The 16,716-nt window shown below is 38.8% G+C and overlaps 1 protein-coding gene across 1 annotated transcript in view; it reads right to left on the reverse strand.

Annotated features, from left to right (window-relative positions):
* PACRG (parkin coregulated) overlaps positions 1–16,716 on the reverse strand; it is a 507,220-nt gene that overhangs the window by 213,812 nt on the left and 276,692 nt on the right. Inside the window, exon 3 of the mRNA XM_044242604.1 lies at positions 8,829–9,000. Within this exon, the coding sequence (XP_044098539.1) occupies positions 8,829–9,000 (172 nt within the window). The remainder of the gene's footprint in view (positions 1–8,828; positions 9,001–16,716) is intronic.

Genomic DNA, 16,716 nt, shown 5'->3' on the forward strand with positions numbered 1-16,716 from the left:
ATATAAAGGAATTACAAAGAAATAAAATAGAGGGAGAACATTATTACAGGACGAATACATGCATGGTTTCTGGTGTTGAAAGACCTATGTCTCTCAACTGACATTTCCCAGTACAATGAAGGAACACACAGCCATATTAAAAGCATATTGACATGAAATTTCACATCACCAGAAATAAAGAGAATATCCAGAAAGCTGTCAGAGATTGGGAGAAACATGCCACAGGCAAATGGCTGAAAACTCCTATAGCATCAAGGTGTTTAAAGCAAGGTAAGAACTAGAGAGTAGTAGGGAATTTGGGTAAATTGGAAGGGGAGGTGAACCATGAGAGACTATGGACTCTGAAAAACAGTCTGAGGGGTTTGAAGTGGCGGGGGAGTGGGAGGTTGGGGTACCAGGTGGTGGGTATTATAGAGGGCACAGCTTGCATGGAGCACTGGGTGTGGTGAAAAAATAATGAATACTGTTTTTCTGAAAATAAATAAATTGGGAAAAAAAAAAAAAAAAAGAACTTGGGAGACAATGGAGACAAGACCTCAAAATTCCAAATGAACATTATTTTCAACATAGCCAAACTAATAAGCAAGTGTAATGGAAGGATTTCCAGACAAGCAAGGATTAAAACTAAACTTTTCAAGTACTTACAAGAAACTACTGGAAAATGTACACTATGAAAATGATGAGGAAAACAAGACAAACAGCTAAGGAAAAAAGTAAACCTGAGAGAGGAGTATCAATAGTGTTGGGTCACTGGGACCACAATGGAGAAAGATGAGAAAGTGGAAGGACCCAAGTCTCCAGAAAAAGAAAGAGAATTGATGGGTTACCTGATGTTCTGAACATTTGAAAAATAACATTTGTTTCCTGTTTTGTTAATTTTGGCCATTCTAACTGGTGTAAGGTGATATCTCAATGTGGTTTTAATTTGAATCTCCCTGAGGGCTAATGATGATGAGCATTTTTTCATGTGTCTGATAGCCATTTGTATGTCTTGATTGGAGAAGTGTCTGTTCATATCTTCTGCCCATTTTTTGATGTGTTTGTCTGTTTCGTGTGGGTTGAGTTTGAGGAGTTCATTATAGATCCCGGATATCAACCTTTTGTCTGTACTGTCATTTGCAAATATCTTCTCCCATTCCGTGGGTTGCCTCTTTGTTTTTTTGACTGTTTCCTTTGCTGTGCAGAAGTTTTGATTTTGATGAAGTCCCAGAAGTTTATTTTCGCTTTTGTTTCCTTTGCCTTTGAAACAAAGAAACAAAGAAACTTCTTGAAAGAAGTTGCTGTGGCTGATATCAAAGAGATTACTGCCTATGTTCTCCTCTAAGATTCTGATAGATTCCTGTCTCACGTTGAGGTCTTTTATCCATTTTGAGTTGATCTTTGTGTACAGTGTAAGAGAATGGTCGAGTTTCATTCTTCTACATATAGCTGTCCAGTTTTCCCAGCACCATTTATTGAAGAGACTGTCTTTTTTCCACTGTATATTTTTTCCTGTTTTGTCGAAGATTAATTGACCATAGAGTTGAGGGTCCATATCAGGGCTCTCTACTCTGTTCCACTGGTCTATGTGTCTGTTTTTATGCCAGTACCATGCTGTCTTGGTGATCACAGCTTTGTAATAAAGCTTGAAATCAGGTAAGGTGATGCCGCCAGCTTTATTTTTGTTTTTCAACACTTCCTTAGCGATTCGGGGTCTCTTCTGATTCCATACAAATTTTAGGATTATTTGCTCCAGCTCTTTGAAGAATGCCGGTGGAATTTTGATCGGAATGGCATTAAAAGTATAGATTGCTCTAGGCAGTATAGACATTTTAACAATGTTTATTCTTCCGATCCAAGAGCATGGAATGGTCTTCCATCTTTTTGTGTCTTCTTCAATTTCTTTCATGAGTGTTCTATAGTTCCTCAAGTATAGATCCTTTACCTCTTTAGTTAGGTTTATTCCCAGGTATCTTATAGTTAGAATGGCCAAAATTAACAAAACAGGAAACAACATGTGTTGGAGAGGATGTGGAGAAAGGGGAACCCTCTTACACTGTTGGTGGGAATGCAAGTTGGTGCAGCCTCTTTGGAGAACAGTGTGGAGATTCCTCAAGAAATTAAAAATAGAACTTCCCTATGACCCTGCAATTGCACTCCTGGGTATTTACCCCAAAGATACAGATGTCGTGAAAAGAAGGGCCATCTGTACCCCAATGTTTATAGCAGCAATGGCCACAGTCGCCAAACTGTGGAAAGAACCAAGATGCCCTTCAACGGATGAATGGATAAGGAAGATGTGGTCCATATACACTATGGAGTATTATGCCTCCATCAGAAAGGATGAATACTCAACTTTTGTAGCAACATGGACGGGACTGGAGGAGATTATGCTGAGTGAAATCAGTCAAGCAGAGAGAGTCAATTATCATATGGTTTCACTCATTTGTGGAGCATAACCAATAGCATGGAGGACAAGGGGAGATGGAGAGGAGAAGGGAGTTGAGGGAAATTGGAAGGGGAGGTGAACCATGAGAGACTATGGACTCTGAAAAAGAATCTGAGGGGTTTGAAGTGGCGGGGGGGTGGGAGGTTGGGGTACCGGGTGGTGGGTATTGTGGAGGGCACAGCTTGCATGGAGCACTGGGTGTGGTGAAAAAATAATGAATACTGTTTTTCTGAAAATAAATAAATTGGGGAAAAAAATTAAAAAAAATAACATTTGTTTGCTAAATCTTAATCTATTTGAAAAAAAAATAGTAAGCATACACAAATCAAGCTAACTAAATGAAAGACAATTACCAAAACTAAGCAAAACAAGTTGTCTAAGAAAAGAAATGTAATCATAGTAGGTATGTGACTTGCAGTGAGTAGGACTGATGTGATCACAATAGTTTAACAACAGATTATTAATATGATCAAAATTGTGATATAACTATATTGTAAGGATGGAGGAGGAATGAAGATAAGTTTGTGAAAGAGAGGTAAATTTTTAAAAATTGAGATGTAAGTGACATACAACATTATATTAGCTTCAGGCATACAATGAAATGATTTAGTGATTAGGATAAATTGTAAAATGATTACTACAATAAGCCTAGTGAACATCTGTCACCACATATAGTTACAAAAAAATGTTTTTCTTGTGATGAGTGCTTTTAAAACCTACTCTCTTAGCAGATATTAAATGTCAACACAATATTATTAATGATGGTCAACATGATGTACATTACATCCCCATGACTTAATATTTTTATGTATTTATATATATAATTATTATTTTATATATTTATTTTATAACTGGAGGTGTGTACATTTTGATCTTCATCCATTTCTCTTACTCTCAACACCTAACCTCTGGCAACCACCAATCTATTCTCTGTTATCTATGAACTTTTTTGCTTTGTTTTGTTTTAGTTTCTTAAGATTCCATATATGAGATTATATGATGTTTGTATTTCCCTCACTTATTTCCACTTAGCATAAAGCCCTTGAGGTCCATCCATGGTGTCAAAAATGGTAAGATTTCCTCATTTTTTTTGGCTGAGTAATAGGCCATCTGTATGTCTTTGGAAAATATCTATTCAAATCCTCTGTTTATTTTTTCAATTGGATCTGTTTTTTGTTATTGAGTTATAGGAGTTCTTTATATATTTTGGATATTAACCCCTTATCAGATACAGGATTTGCAAATATTTTCTCCCATTCAGTAGGTTGCTTTTTCCATTTTGTTTATGGTCTCCTTTGCTGAGCAGAAGCTTTTTAGTTTGATGTAGTCCCACTTGTTTGTTTTTGCTTTTATTGTGAGAGCTAAATTTTGATCATTACTTGGTAACTGGCAGTCTCCAACAAAACCATATGGTTGGGAATAATCAGACAGTGGGAACAACTTCTCAAAGAAGTTCCCAAACCAAGACATTTTTCTTGTGATTTGTGATCATTTCTCCCATTTATCTGTAATCATAACAAATTATTTGGGTTTCTTTTTGCCATCTTATTTTTTTTAATATACATATTTACATTCTACCTTGGCTTTTTAAAAAGTTATTGCCTTAACTTAATTTTTCATTTTTTTCCCCTACTACTTCATATGATAACCATCTATTTTAACCCACTAATGGTTACTTTTAAGGCCTAAAAGCTTAATGGTATATTTTTCTAATTATTCACAGCATGAAAGAAGCAACATCTCTTGTAAGATAGAAGATGATCATTCATCTGTTTCTATCAACTCATTCCCTACCTTGTTCTCATTCCCAGCATCTTGTGGGAGGATCTGGGGTGTCAAGTGTCATCTTGGCCCTGATCAGCTTTGCCTTGACCTTGTAGCAGCAGCAGCAGCAGCAGCAGCAGCAGCAGCAGCATCAACTGGGGGCTTCTTAGAAATCCAGTCTCCAGACCCATCTCACAGCTGCTGTGTGGGACCTGCATTTCACCAGGTGATTCAGACACACTTGCAGTTGATTCATACACACGCTGAAGTTTGGGACATGGTGTGTTAGAGGCAGGGTGTCCGCTTGGATGGTTAAAGATTGTAGCTCTAGGAGCTGAAGGTCAGGCAGTGGAGAAAAGGACCAGCATCAAACAGTCTCAGGGCCAAGAGGTTTACTCTTCTTCCACAGGCAAAAACACCCACCAATTTAAGTAGCTGTTTGTTGTTTTAAACATGATGCTGTGGTTTTTCCAGGAACCAAGGCTCATATGATTACATTTTTACCTAGAACATTTTTATTGAGACAAACTGATCCTCTCTACATGTGGAATTTTTTTACATTAAATTCTACCTTTCTACAATTAAAATAACTATTCTTCCTTTTTTCCCATTCATCTTAATATGTTATTTATTTTTAAACTATTCAAGTACTATTTAGTTTTATATAGAGTTTATATTCAGCTTTCATTCCACAAACTAAATTGAAAGTTAATTTTCACAACTAATATATTTGATTCATGTTTTTCACCTTATTTTATGCTTTTGACACTTAGCACCTCCTTACTGTCTGCCCAGTTTTTGTCTTTTTAATGTGTAGGCTCTGTTTTAACTACTTTGATCTTTTCCATGATTTAGAAGGCTTATACTCAATTTCCTTGGATTTTTAGACACATTACTCCAAAATAATTACTAGAGATTTCATGCAGTTTTGAAACTCTTTTCCATCAACTCTTTAAACTTAACTCTAGATTTAGTGGCTTTTAATATCAACTGCTTTTCACACTACGACATCCTTATTTTGGGGTCCTTAACTTGGCTTTCCCTTCTGAGAGCTGGAGCACAGTCTCAATAACTTCTTGTGTGAGACAAGTGGGCATTTAACTTATAAGTTCCTTTTTTTTTTTTTTCAACAAATGTTCACGCAGTTACGTACATCAGCTCTTTTACTCATGTGAATGGGATGAAACGTACCCAAGGTGGTTCTCTTCCAATGCTCACTGTTGTCTGGAATTTACTGTTGGTAAAATTCTTAACCCCAGTTACTTTATTTCTTTGTGTGTAGCTTTTCCCCCCTCTTGTGGGTTTTGGCCTCTGTCTCCCAGATGCCGTATCTTCCTGCATCTGGAGGATGTCAAATTCCTATGGATTTCTTCTGGCTCCTGAACTAAATGTTGTTGAGGTATTCTCTTCCTCTCATTGTCCAAGATATTTCCTTCCTTGTGTGTAGCAGCCTTTTAGGAATGGCCCCATGTACTGGCATTCAGGGTAACTGTTCTTACTGCTGCTGAAGACAGAGATTCCCAAACCCAGTGCTTGGGGCTGCTCTTGGCTTCTCTTTGTCCTCCTGGTCATTACTGGAATCTCTGAGTTTAAAATGCAGAGTTTCTAAAGGCTTATTCCTGGTATTGCTCTGCTGGATTCTGGTGCATGTGTGTTTTGTGACCTGATAGAGTAAATGGAAATCTACATCCCATAGTTCAGCTGGCTGAGACAGTTCATCTCATCCTTGCCCTACAAAGTTCTGCTGTTGCTGTCAGCAATCAGTACTCCATTGTCAACCCTGACTCCTTCATACGGGTTATTTTTTGAAGCTTCTGACCCAGAATAACCCAAGAAGGTAGAAGTCAAACAGTGGGAGGAAAGGGGAGCAACCGTAACCACCAAAGAGCGGCAGAAACAGAATGAGGTATTAGATGCACACTCCTCTGGTCATCACTGAATGACCTCACTTGGGGTCTTGAACCAAAGACAGGAGAAAGAAAGTGCTTTCTTACCTGTCTTCATTTTAGAAAGCCTAGAGACACTGAATCTGTTCCATTCTTCCTATTAGAACAATCAGCCTTGTAATTAGCTGGCGTCAACCCCAGACTCTAGAAGTAGAGAGGCAGCTCAGTCTCGTTCTTATCGTTGTGGGGAGTGCACGTATTTTGCTTTACTAATATATAGATAATAGTTAGAATTCAAGGAAAACTATTTAAAAACTGCTAGCTGGTGATGGTAAGGTTATTTTTGCCCTCGGAGATAGTAAAAATTATACTAATAGCACAACCTGAAAAATCAGCTACACATGCTGTGTTATGCCACTTATGCACATCAGCCTGCTTCCAGATCAATTAGCCTCAATCCAGAATTCACCTGAAAGACTGACGTGATGCACGTAATGTCTTTCACACTGTGCTGGAACTGTACATGATCTTGCATAATCAGTATTTCTTCTGAGTGATGTAAGTAGATTGAGAAGCAAACCAAGTTAGACTCAGGATCAGTGTGTAACAGCAGAAGCCCAGGAAGGAAAGCAATGGTATCTTCCAAAATAAACTCTCATTGCCTTTGGAAGCTTAAATTATCAAATTCGTAGTTAATTTTACCTGACAAAACATGTTTACTGAGTTCTTAATAATGTTTTCACTTGTGAGCAAATTACCTCTAGTATGTGCCTACTGTAAATTCCGTCCTTAGAACACATCACTTCTCTCAACTCATTTAAATATCTTTAAAATACAGATCAAAGTTGAAAATCAATTCACCTGGGTCTGCAATGCTCTATTTTGGTATGTATTAAGTGTAAACAGTATAATCAAAATATTACTTAGAAACTCTCTTTCTGTCCTTCAGTGATTTCAATGGAGACACAAGTGTAAAAGTCCCGAGAAGACAGTGAGCCTGAGAACAACATGTTTTTTCCAAGAACAGAACAGACTTCTGGATGTTGTCGCTATTCTGCTGGGTGCAGGAGAAAAAGGATCGTGTCCTCTAAAGATGGTTCCTGGGGAGAATGTTCTGGGCCTTTTTATTTGTCAATAAAACTTGTACATCATTCTTTAGAAAATGTAGCATTTCTGCTAGAATTTAACATATTCAAAAATCGTAAGCTGTTAGAATAAATCACATTTGGAAAGGACTTTCCTGCCACTCAGCATTATATGTCCTTCCTGAAGGACTTCAAAGATCATCATTCAGCTGATGCATGAGGGGTGAGGAAGCCGCTCTAAAGTGTCATTTCTCTTCCTGTGTTACTTTGCACAGAAGGTAGCCTGTCTTTTTACTGGTTTTACTTCTATGTCTTGGTGGAAATCTGGAGTGGTCAGTTACAGATCTCTTACAAAAAAAAAAAATCTCAAAAAGATGAGAGCAAGTTTCAGAGTTGATTCAGTATAAACAATGACAGCAGAAAGGCCAAAAATCGAGAATTCTAAGAATAATTCATGCATATCAATAAAAAGATCACCACAGATAAGATGAAATAATCCAGGCAGTGGGAAAGGACCCAATGTTAAACTGTTTCGTTCTTGTTTTGGTCAAAGCACATGGCAAGGGTAGTTCCCAGACAGTGAGAGTGAGGTTCCCCCAGATCCCAGGAGACTGAGCAGGTGTCCAATCAATCATTGCAGGAAGGGTTCCCGCTGGATCAGGGAGTGAGGCAGAGCCTGCGGTGGGGGAAGCAGGCCCAAGGCTTAGGGCAGCTGGGAAAGGAATGGATGCCCCTGCCCAGGAGGTGCTCAGCACCACCCCTCTGCTTTCCAGCAGCACAGCATGGATGGCTACTCTGGTGTGGACAGAGCCTGGGGTGTGATGGTGGGTGGCGAGGGCCTAGGCCTGGCCATTGCCAACTTGAGGGAGGCTGCCATCCCCTCCTAGAGCCTTGTCCCCAAAACATGGCCCTATTATAAGGGTAAGCAGCAGCTGTGGACTGAAAGGAAGAGGCTGGACCCAGATGACTAGACCCAATGACTCCCCAAGGGCTTCTTGGGCAAGTCATTATAGACCATCTCAATGGCAAATGAAAATCCCAGAAACGCTTTGGAAGGGGCTGCTTTCAGACAACTAGTCCAGAGAGATTCATGCCTAAGAGTGTGGCATAGGAAGAAAGTATTTCATTTTATTAACAAAAGAAAGAAAGTCAATGACAGGGTTATTCTAGAGTTTCCTCAGGTAACCTATCACAGAAAAAAAAAATTTCCAAGTATTTGGTAACATTATTTTTCCCCATTTCAGACTTTTTTCTTTAAATTATGAATCCTACTACCTAAAAGATCCTAAAGATAATTGGGTTTACATTGTAATTTAGGAATTAAGGATGTCATCTGAAAAGAACTTATAAGTTAGAGATGGTGTGGAGTACACACACTTGACTTGTGCATGTATAAATTAACATTAATGCTTGCATCACTACTCGGAAGCATTTTAAATTACTATAAACCCCATGCAATTTAGTTTATTTACATGGTGAAACTTCAGGGTGGTATCAGTAATGGGATAGAGTCGATTTGGAATGTCTGGCCCAGTATGTCATCCTATCAAATTCCCGCAAAACCTGGGCATAGCCTCAGTCAGTTGTGTTTTATTGCTTAATTAGCGAGTTGTCAAAAAGCTGCACCTTCTAAACTGAATGATGCTTTTTCACCTGTTCACTTACTTTTTATCGGGATAATGAGCTGTGGAATGACAGGAAGAATCTTGTTCCCCCCGTGTTCCAGCATGTCGTGGATTCCTTGCCGAGCAAAAAACTCGTAGGGAAATGTCATTTCACAGAGCCCATCAAAAAACAGAGGCAGATAATGATGGTAATCCAGCTTCTCAATTTCTACCTGAAAGGAGAGAGAAGAAATGCCATGTGAAGACAGCAGTGGGGCAAAGCCTGGCCAGACCGTCATGAGGCTGTCACCGACTTAGAAGGAAGACGTTCTTCGGGACTTTGGGAAGATTTTTTCATTAAGCAACTCATCTAACAACCTGAAGTGCATTATCATGTCTTAATCCCATTAGCAATGGGGTTACAATCATTGACCTTTACATGTTAACAGATTGGAATAATCAATAATCATTAATCAACATTGGTATTGGTTTGGGGGTTCTTTGGTTAATATTTTACCATTTGGCACAAATGCAATACCTAAAAGGATTCAAGAAGTCCACCATATGTATGTCAAAAAGATATATGCAAGAATAGAATAAAAAAAAGAAGAAAAAGTTGAAAAGAGGATTTCATCTGAATTTCTAACAAGAATCTAATAGGAATGGCACACCAGCATATTCTTGTGAAATGTGTCTTTTCAGGACCTGGCAAGTATGAGAGTGAGGGATAAAATAGGGTTATGTGCATGTTCCCTGGATCCTGCATGACAAGGAGAATGTTGGTGCTCTCAAGTCACCTCAAAATCAAAATATCCCAATCTCTCTCAGCTGCTTCATTCAGGAACAGAGATATGTCACTTTTCCATTGTTATATCCTTCACCCTCAATAACACCTCCACAACTTCTTGTCCTGATCTTTGTAAAACCATCCAGCATCAACACTGAATGGAAACGAAACCTCTGGGGTTGAGAAAAGACATGATGCGTTGCGAGCTGCAGGAGATCTCTTCTAGCCCGGGTCCTTCACTGTCTAAAGTATCTATGACCTCACTTGCCACCTGCAAGGTGACAGAAGTGATGGTGATATCATGAATGGAAAGAAGCCAACAGACTCAGACTGAGGGCACAATCGATTTACAGAGCAAAGGATGCAGCATTTCCAGTGAGAGGTGAAAATTTCCCAGGTCTTCAAGTCTTTATGAACGCACCCAGCTTTCAATTACCACCTTATAATTGAGTGAGGAGCCCATCAAGACCTTAGAGAAACTGCCTTTTACATTAGGAGGTTTTTATACCTTCTAGCTCTCTCTCAGCTTTTTGGAGTCTCTAGCCACAGGCCTGTCTGCCCCTGGGTGTGAGAAACCACCACATCTCCGAATGTCACTGTAGGGTGAGTCAAATGTCCTGCATTGGCCAAGCAGAAGGTCTGTCTCTAGTCCACTCATCGACTGCCCAGCCAATCGGGCTGAATGTTTGGATGTCCTCTTGGAATTGGAGTTTGGCAAATGAATCCCAGAGGGAGGTGTATATGGACATCAATTTTATTTTATATTCCTTGTATATTTATAAAATTTACTTTGTTCATAGTAAAATTTTATGGAATATATATCCAGTGCCTGCCTTCTCAAGGATTTTTGTGTATCTGAAGAAATTTAGAACACTATTTTGTACAACTAACAAAGATATTGCTACATCGTTCAGCTCCAAAAGGTACAGTGTTGCTATCACTAATTTTACCTTGTAGCCTAACTTAATAATATAAATGCCATCTGTATTATATTTGTCTATATTATTGATGTTTTTCTAATTCTCTCTGTTTTAGCTCACCATCATACTTGTACATATGTGTCCTATAATGAGCAAGTTATTAAATTTTGTACTTTAATGTGATCTAGGACTTTTTATTTTAATACATTAAGTCATTCACATTTATCTTTATGTCTACTTTAGCTTCTGTCATCTTATTTTTTGGCCCTTGGTTGTTGTTTTCCATTTACTTTTTCCTTTCTATTTTGCGGGATTTTTTTTTTTTTAATGTAGGTTACTTTTTTTGAGGGAGAGGGCAGTGATTTGAAAGATAAGATAGCCTGTTTAAATGTTTTATTACAGCTATCTCATGTCTTTGTCAAGTATTTAAAAATAAATTTAGGTCACTTGGAGAAGCAAATTAAAAATCTACTAAGACTGCTGACATGCCATTTTTTTCCTTGGAATTCCATTGATTTATTTCTTTGTGTGGTTTGGGGCAACCCCAAGAACATCCATGATAACAACAGTAAAAACATGCCCTGTTTATGATATCAGACGCTATTTTAAATACTTATGTGTATTAGTTCATTTCATCCTTTTTTTTGGTAATTTTATTTTTTTTCAGTGCTCCAAGATTCATTGTTTATGCACCACACCCAGTGCTCCATGCAATACGTGCCTCCTTAATACCCACCACCAGGCTCACCCAACCCCCAACCCCTCTCCTCCAAAACCCTCAGTTTGTTTCTCAGAGTCCACAGTCTCTCATGGTTCATCTCCCTCTCTGGTTTCCTCCACATCCTCATGACAACTCTAAAAGGTGGGTGTTATGCATATCTCCATTATCAATATGGAGAAACTGAGGCACTGAGAGGTTCAATAACTTGCCTAAATTCTCCAGCTAGAGAGAAGCATTACTGGGACCTGAACCTAAGCTATCTGGCTGCTGGATGTGATACAGCCTCTCAGGCTATATTGTTAGGCACGTAGAGGTTCAGCATTATTATACTCTCCTGGTGACTATTCCATGTATCCTCACATCTCCATCCCCTTTACCATTACTAATGCAGGGTGTCCTAGTCTATTCAAATACCAACACTGCCATAACCAGCTTGTCTGTTGTGTCTTCTACGCTTTTACTTTCTTTCTCCCTCTGGCATTATGTTTTAATAGTATCTTTCTTTTAAGATTTATTTGTTTGAGAGAAAGAGCACAAGCAGGGTGAGGAGCAGAGGGAGAGGGAGAAGCAGATGCCCCACTGAGCAGGGAGCCTGACATGGGCTTCAATCCAAGGACCCTGGGATCACGACCTGAGCCAAAGGCAGATGCTTAACCAACTGAGCCCGGTGCCCCTAACAGTATCTTTCCTAAGTAGCTGAAGCCCACATTTGTTTTTTTGCCCCTCCCATTTCACAATGTGTCTTAAAACAACAAATATAGAGCACAAATGATTCTTATTCTCCAAAGTTTTGAAAAGAAAGAAAGAAAAGCAATGGAAGAAAAAATAAAGGAAGAGAGGAAAAAAAGGAGGAGCAGTTGAGAGACAGAGAAATGGAATGAAAGACCCAGGGGGAGAAACTTAGAAAAGATCATCTCTAACTCTGAGCTCACGGACCACAGCAGCTCCTTTCTACTGGCAATTCTTCCTCTGACCCATTTGTTATTTGGCACATCTGCTGTCACTGTAGATCTGTTGCCTCAAACAAGGGAATAATGACTTGCCCCTATATTTAGAGGTAAGAAACTCCTTGAAACAGTACAGATATTTCTCTACTTACTATAGGATGAAATTTTTTTTGTACATAACTTTATTCGCTGCTTGTATATCTTCTTGGGTTCCTCTTGTTATTGTGCTATTGTTTCAGATGACAAATGTGGCCTAGGACTTGGGAAACCTTCCTACATTCCTTTAAAATCCAGAGCTTTCACATGTGTTTTGTTTTGTTTAATAATACATCTGAGTTCTCTTTGACATACTTTTCTTTGTTTCTGATAAGCTCCTGACAACTACCGCCCAATTTCACGTGTCCACAGTTAAGTTGTCTGTGTCCTCACCCCCATTCTCTCTTCAGCCCACTTTGCCCATGCCACTGCAGGTGACCCTTCCCAGGTCACCAGTGACCTTCACTTTGTCCAACTCTCCTGTCCCTTTTCTGTTCTCATTACATGACACCCTTGACCCTGGCCTCCTGACACCATACCTCCAGCACTGGGGGTCATCCTTCATTTCCTCCCTTCAAATCCCATGTTCAACCCATCAGTAATCCAACTGAATCTACCTCCAAGCAAATCCTGATCTCATTTCCTTTCCTGCCATTTTGCAGATTGCCAACTTAGTCTAAGACTTACCTTGCCTTTCTTTGATTACTGCAACAGCTCTAACTCATTTCCTTGTTTCCATTTCTGCCTTCCTATTTCCATTCTCCACATGAGTCCTGACCTGTGGTTGCTCCTGACTCAGGTCTCAACAGGGCCTCCCCTATCTGTCCCCAGGTCCCGTTGCTTCACACCATCCTTCCACAGCACTGCTCTCTGGAGACACTGAAAGACACTTTTGTCCCCTGACCAGCCCAGCCTCACCCAATGCTCCTTAGAGAGTATCTTTGAAAGAACTGGTCCCCTTCTCTCCAGAACTCTCTGTTGCTGGTAACTCCTTTCACCTAGAGTTTAGCTCAGTGAGGCCCTCTTACCATGGCCTACCACCCTGTTTGATTTGCTATGTGGCTTTTATCATTTATTCATTGCTGTTTCTTAAGTTCTGTTGTTCAGGGAGTTGTCATTGCCTGAGAGGGTGGGGGCAGATAACAGGTGAATACTGAGTAAGCATGAGTTGAATTTCAATTCTGACCTTTTGGAATCTTTCGTCTGTGCTAACTCTTTGAGAGGCAGACTCAGCAAAGGGCACAATGGCCCGATGACAAATGGTTATCTCTAAAGGTGAGATCATGGACCACAGCAGAGTGCACAAAGAGCCTGGTGGTGAACACTGGCCCTGAAGCATGATGGGGCATATAGGTTTCCATAGATTTATGTTTTCTACAACTTTGCATACTCTACAAATAAAATGCTATGTCTTCTCCATTAGGACTACAGTGATTATTTACATTTCATGAGTTTTATGAGTATTTTTTTCCAAGATTTTATTTATTTATCTGACAGAGATCACAAGTAGGCAGAGAGGCAGGCAGAGAGAAAGGGGGAAGCAGGCTCCCCACTAAGCAGAGAGCCTGATGCGGGGCTTGATCCCAGGACCCTGAGATCATGACCTGAGCCAGAGGCAGAGACTTAACCCACTGAGCCACCCAAGCGCCCCTTATGAGTATTTTCATAGACAATCAGAATGGCTTGCTTTTTAGTGCTTCTATTTACCCTCATTTAACTACAAATAATTCAGGGATTAATTTGCTATCCTGTTTACTTTTTAATACTTTAGAAGGAAAAATTTCTGGTTTCATAGTATCATCAAAAATAAACGCATTAATGTGTGCCCATAATAATATATTGGTAATAATACAAGGACTTCTTTTTTCAAATCTAGATGTTGAAAATAGTTCAAGATAAAAACAAAATTTAAAGATAAGTGAGGAGATCCCTTATTTGTCTTTGGGCGCGTGTCTGTCACATGGTGACTTCTTTAGAGTTTTTCTAAATCAATGTGGTTTTTTGTTCATTTAGATTTACAAAAGGTCATTTTTACTGCTTATTCAGCAATGAACTTTTTTTTTTAGTTATATAAATCACTTTGCTCTTAGGATAACTTGTTTTAATGACATATTACACTTTTATTTCTTTAGTATTACTATAAAAATAGTAGTTTTCAAACTTTTATGAAATTTGGGAATCTTTCTTCAATATTCATGCAAAAAATCCAGAATTAAAAGAAAGCTCTTTGAATTAGAACACAGAACAAAGACCATTTTGGTACATCAGGTAAAATTACACAGTAATATACTGATTGATCACCATTTGGGTGTTAACTCCAGAAGCATCAAGTAGTTTTACTCACAGAATCTCTCTTTCTTTTTAAAATTTATGTTTTATAACCTTTTAAAGATCACATAGTACTCACAAGTTATCGCTAAATCTTACAATGACCTTTGGTCAAAAGCAATAAAATTCTAACTTTACCAGCCTATCATATATAAATTTTTATCCCCATAACAAATGTGTAAGGTAGTAATGCTATACTGAAAAGTCAGAAACAAAATGGGGTTAATGATTTTCATTGAAAATTCAGATTAGAAACTTACTCTTAAAATTTCCATATCCTTGCTTCAATTAGCAAATAAAATATAACTGGAGTATCTGTTATTACAGCTCCTAGCATAGGAACCGAAGATCTTGCTTAGAATCATAATCCAATCTGAAAAAGTATAATTATCTATTACTATATTATGACTTTATTTGGACTTATGCCATTTTCTAAAATAAAGCTTCAGCTCCACTGTTCTTCCTTGAGGAAGCAGGTGAATTCCTGCAAGAGGCCTGACCAATTACATAGGTATTAAGCACTGTCTGTGGATAGTGTACGTAACATATTTCAAACCTAGATGTACTTTTATGTTTCAAGTGCATGTAGATGTTATGTATGACAAATACATAACAGTATGATAAATAACTGAAAAATGTCATTTTAAGCTTTTTCAATGATAGTACTTAAAATTACGCACTAATGCATGAAGTCTTTGACGCAAAAAGACATCTGAGCATGAAAAATGCTCTTTAATTTCAAAAAGGAGACCTCACACAGGATGGCAGACAAGACTAATGTGATCCTTAGGCTCTACAAAGCCTAAAAGATACCAAAATGTGTTCAATGCAAAGTCAATGTCAGGAAATTCTCAGACGCTGGAGATACACACTAATTCAGAGTCACAGAGTTGGTGCCATGTGACTTAGGAGAGTATCAGATACAGACCACATCTCGAGGCTGGGACTGAGGTTTTAATGTCTCCAGAGTTCAGGAAAACAGGGCATTTAGCAAGAGAAGCAGGGTCAGCTGAGACTCTTGCATAGGACTGAGGCCTACAGGGGCTGCCGCACCTTGGGAAGGGAACCAGAAAGTCTCTCCTTGAGTTTGTGGAGACAAAAAGAAAACTTGTGGAAGAGAAAGAGAGCTTGATGTGTGACAAAGCTCTTGATGGGAAAGATCCCCTCTGAGAAACAGAAACCCAAATGGAAACCTAAAGTAAAAACAAAAAAAAGTATACATATATTATATATATACTGTATATATAGTATATATATATATTTCTCAGACAGTGGAAAGGAAACTTCTGGGACCCAGACGAAGCAAATGGAAAAGAGTTAATACTCCTATGAGCTAGGTGCATAGGGCTGCCACAGAAAATGTAACTACAGCTACAACTTACCACCGTCATGGTGACAGTAATCATAAGAAAGACTAAATAGACCAGTGATCATGGGAATGAGCTCTGGAACTAGCACCTAGAAATTACAGAATTTTTGAAAAGAATTTTTTAAAGTGGGGACACCTGGGTGGCTCAGTCAGTTAAGCAACTGTCTTCAGCTTGGGTCATGATCCCAGGGTCCTGGGATTGAGCCCCACCGGGCTCCCTGCTCAGCCAGGAGTCTGCTTCTCCCCCTCCCTCTGCCCCTCTCCCCCTGTGTGTGTTCTCTCTGTGTCTCTCAAATAAATAAATAAATAAATAAAATCTTAGAAAAATAATTTTTGAAAGTGCTTAAAACATAGAATATTTCATTTTTAGAAAAGAACTAAATAAAGTTTCCAAAGAATATAGAGCACCATTAACCTCAGAATGCAGTTGTTGGAAACAGATTGACCACAGATGAAAAGAGGAGGGATCTGGGTCATAGAAGCTGGAAAGCCAGTGCAGCACAGGGAAGCCCCTACATGATTTCCTTCCATACCCATGAGACCCCGGGGAGTTCCAGATAGAAAAGGGAAGGAAGTGTTTTGAGAAATCAAGGCTGGGTATCTTTCATAATTGAAGAAAGATGTGAATCTTCAAACTAAAAATGCAAATCTGGCCATTTTTCAGAAAAACTATAAAACTCCAAAGTCAAGGAAAAGATTTAAAAGCAGCTAGAAATAAAAGACAGGTAACATGTAAAGGATCAAAATTAGGCTTGAAATTATACTTCTCATTAACAAAATAGAGGCCACACAAGATGGTAAAAACCCCTAGACATGCTAAAGGAACAACAATTATTAATCT

This window comes from Neovison vison, chromosome 1 (genome assembly GCF_020171115.1).
Source record: "Neovison vison isolate M4711 chromosome 1, ASM_NN_V1, whole genome shotgun sequence".
NCBI classification, from domain to species: Eukaryota; Metazoa; Chordata; class Mammalia; order Carnivora; family Mustelidae; genus Neogale; species Neogale vison.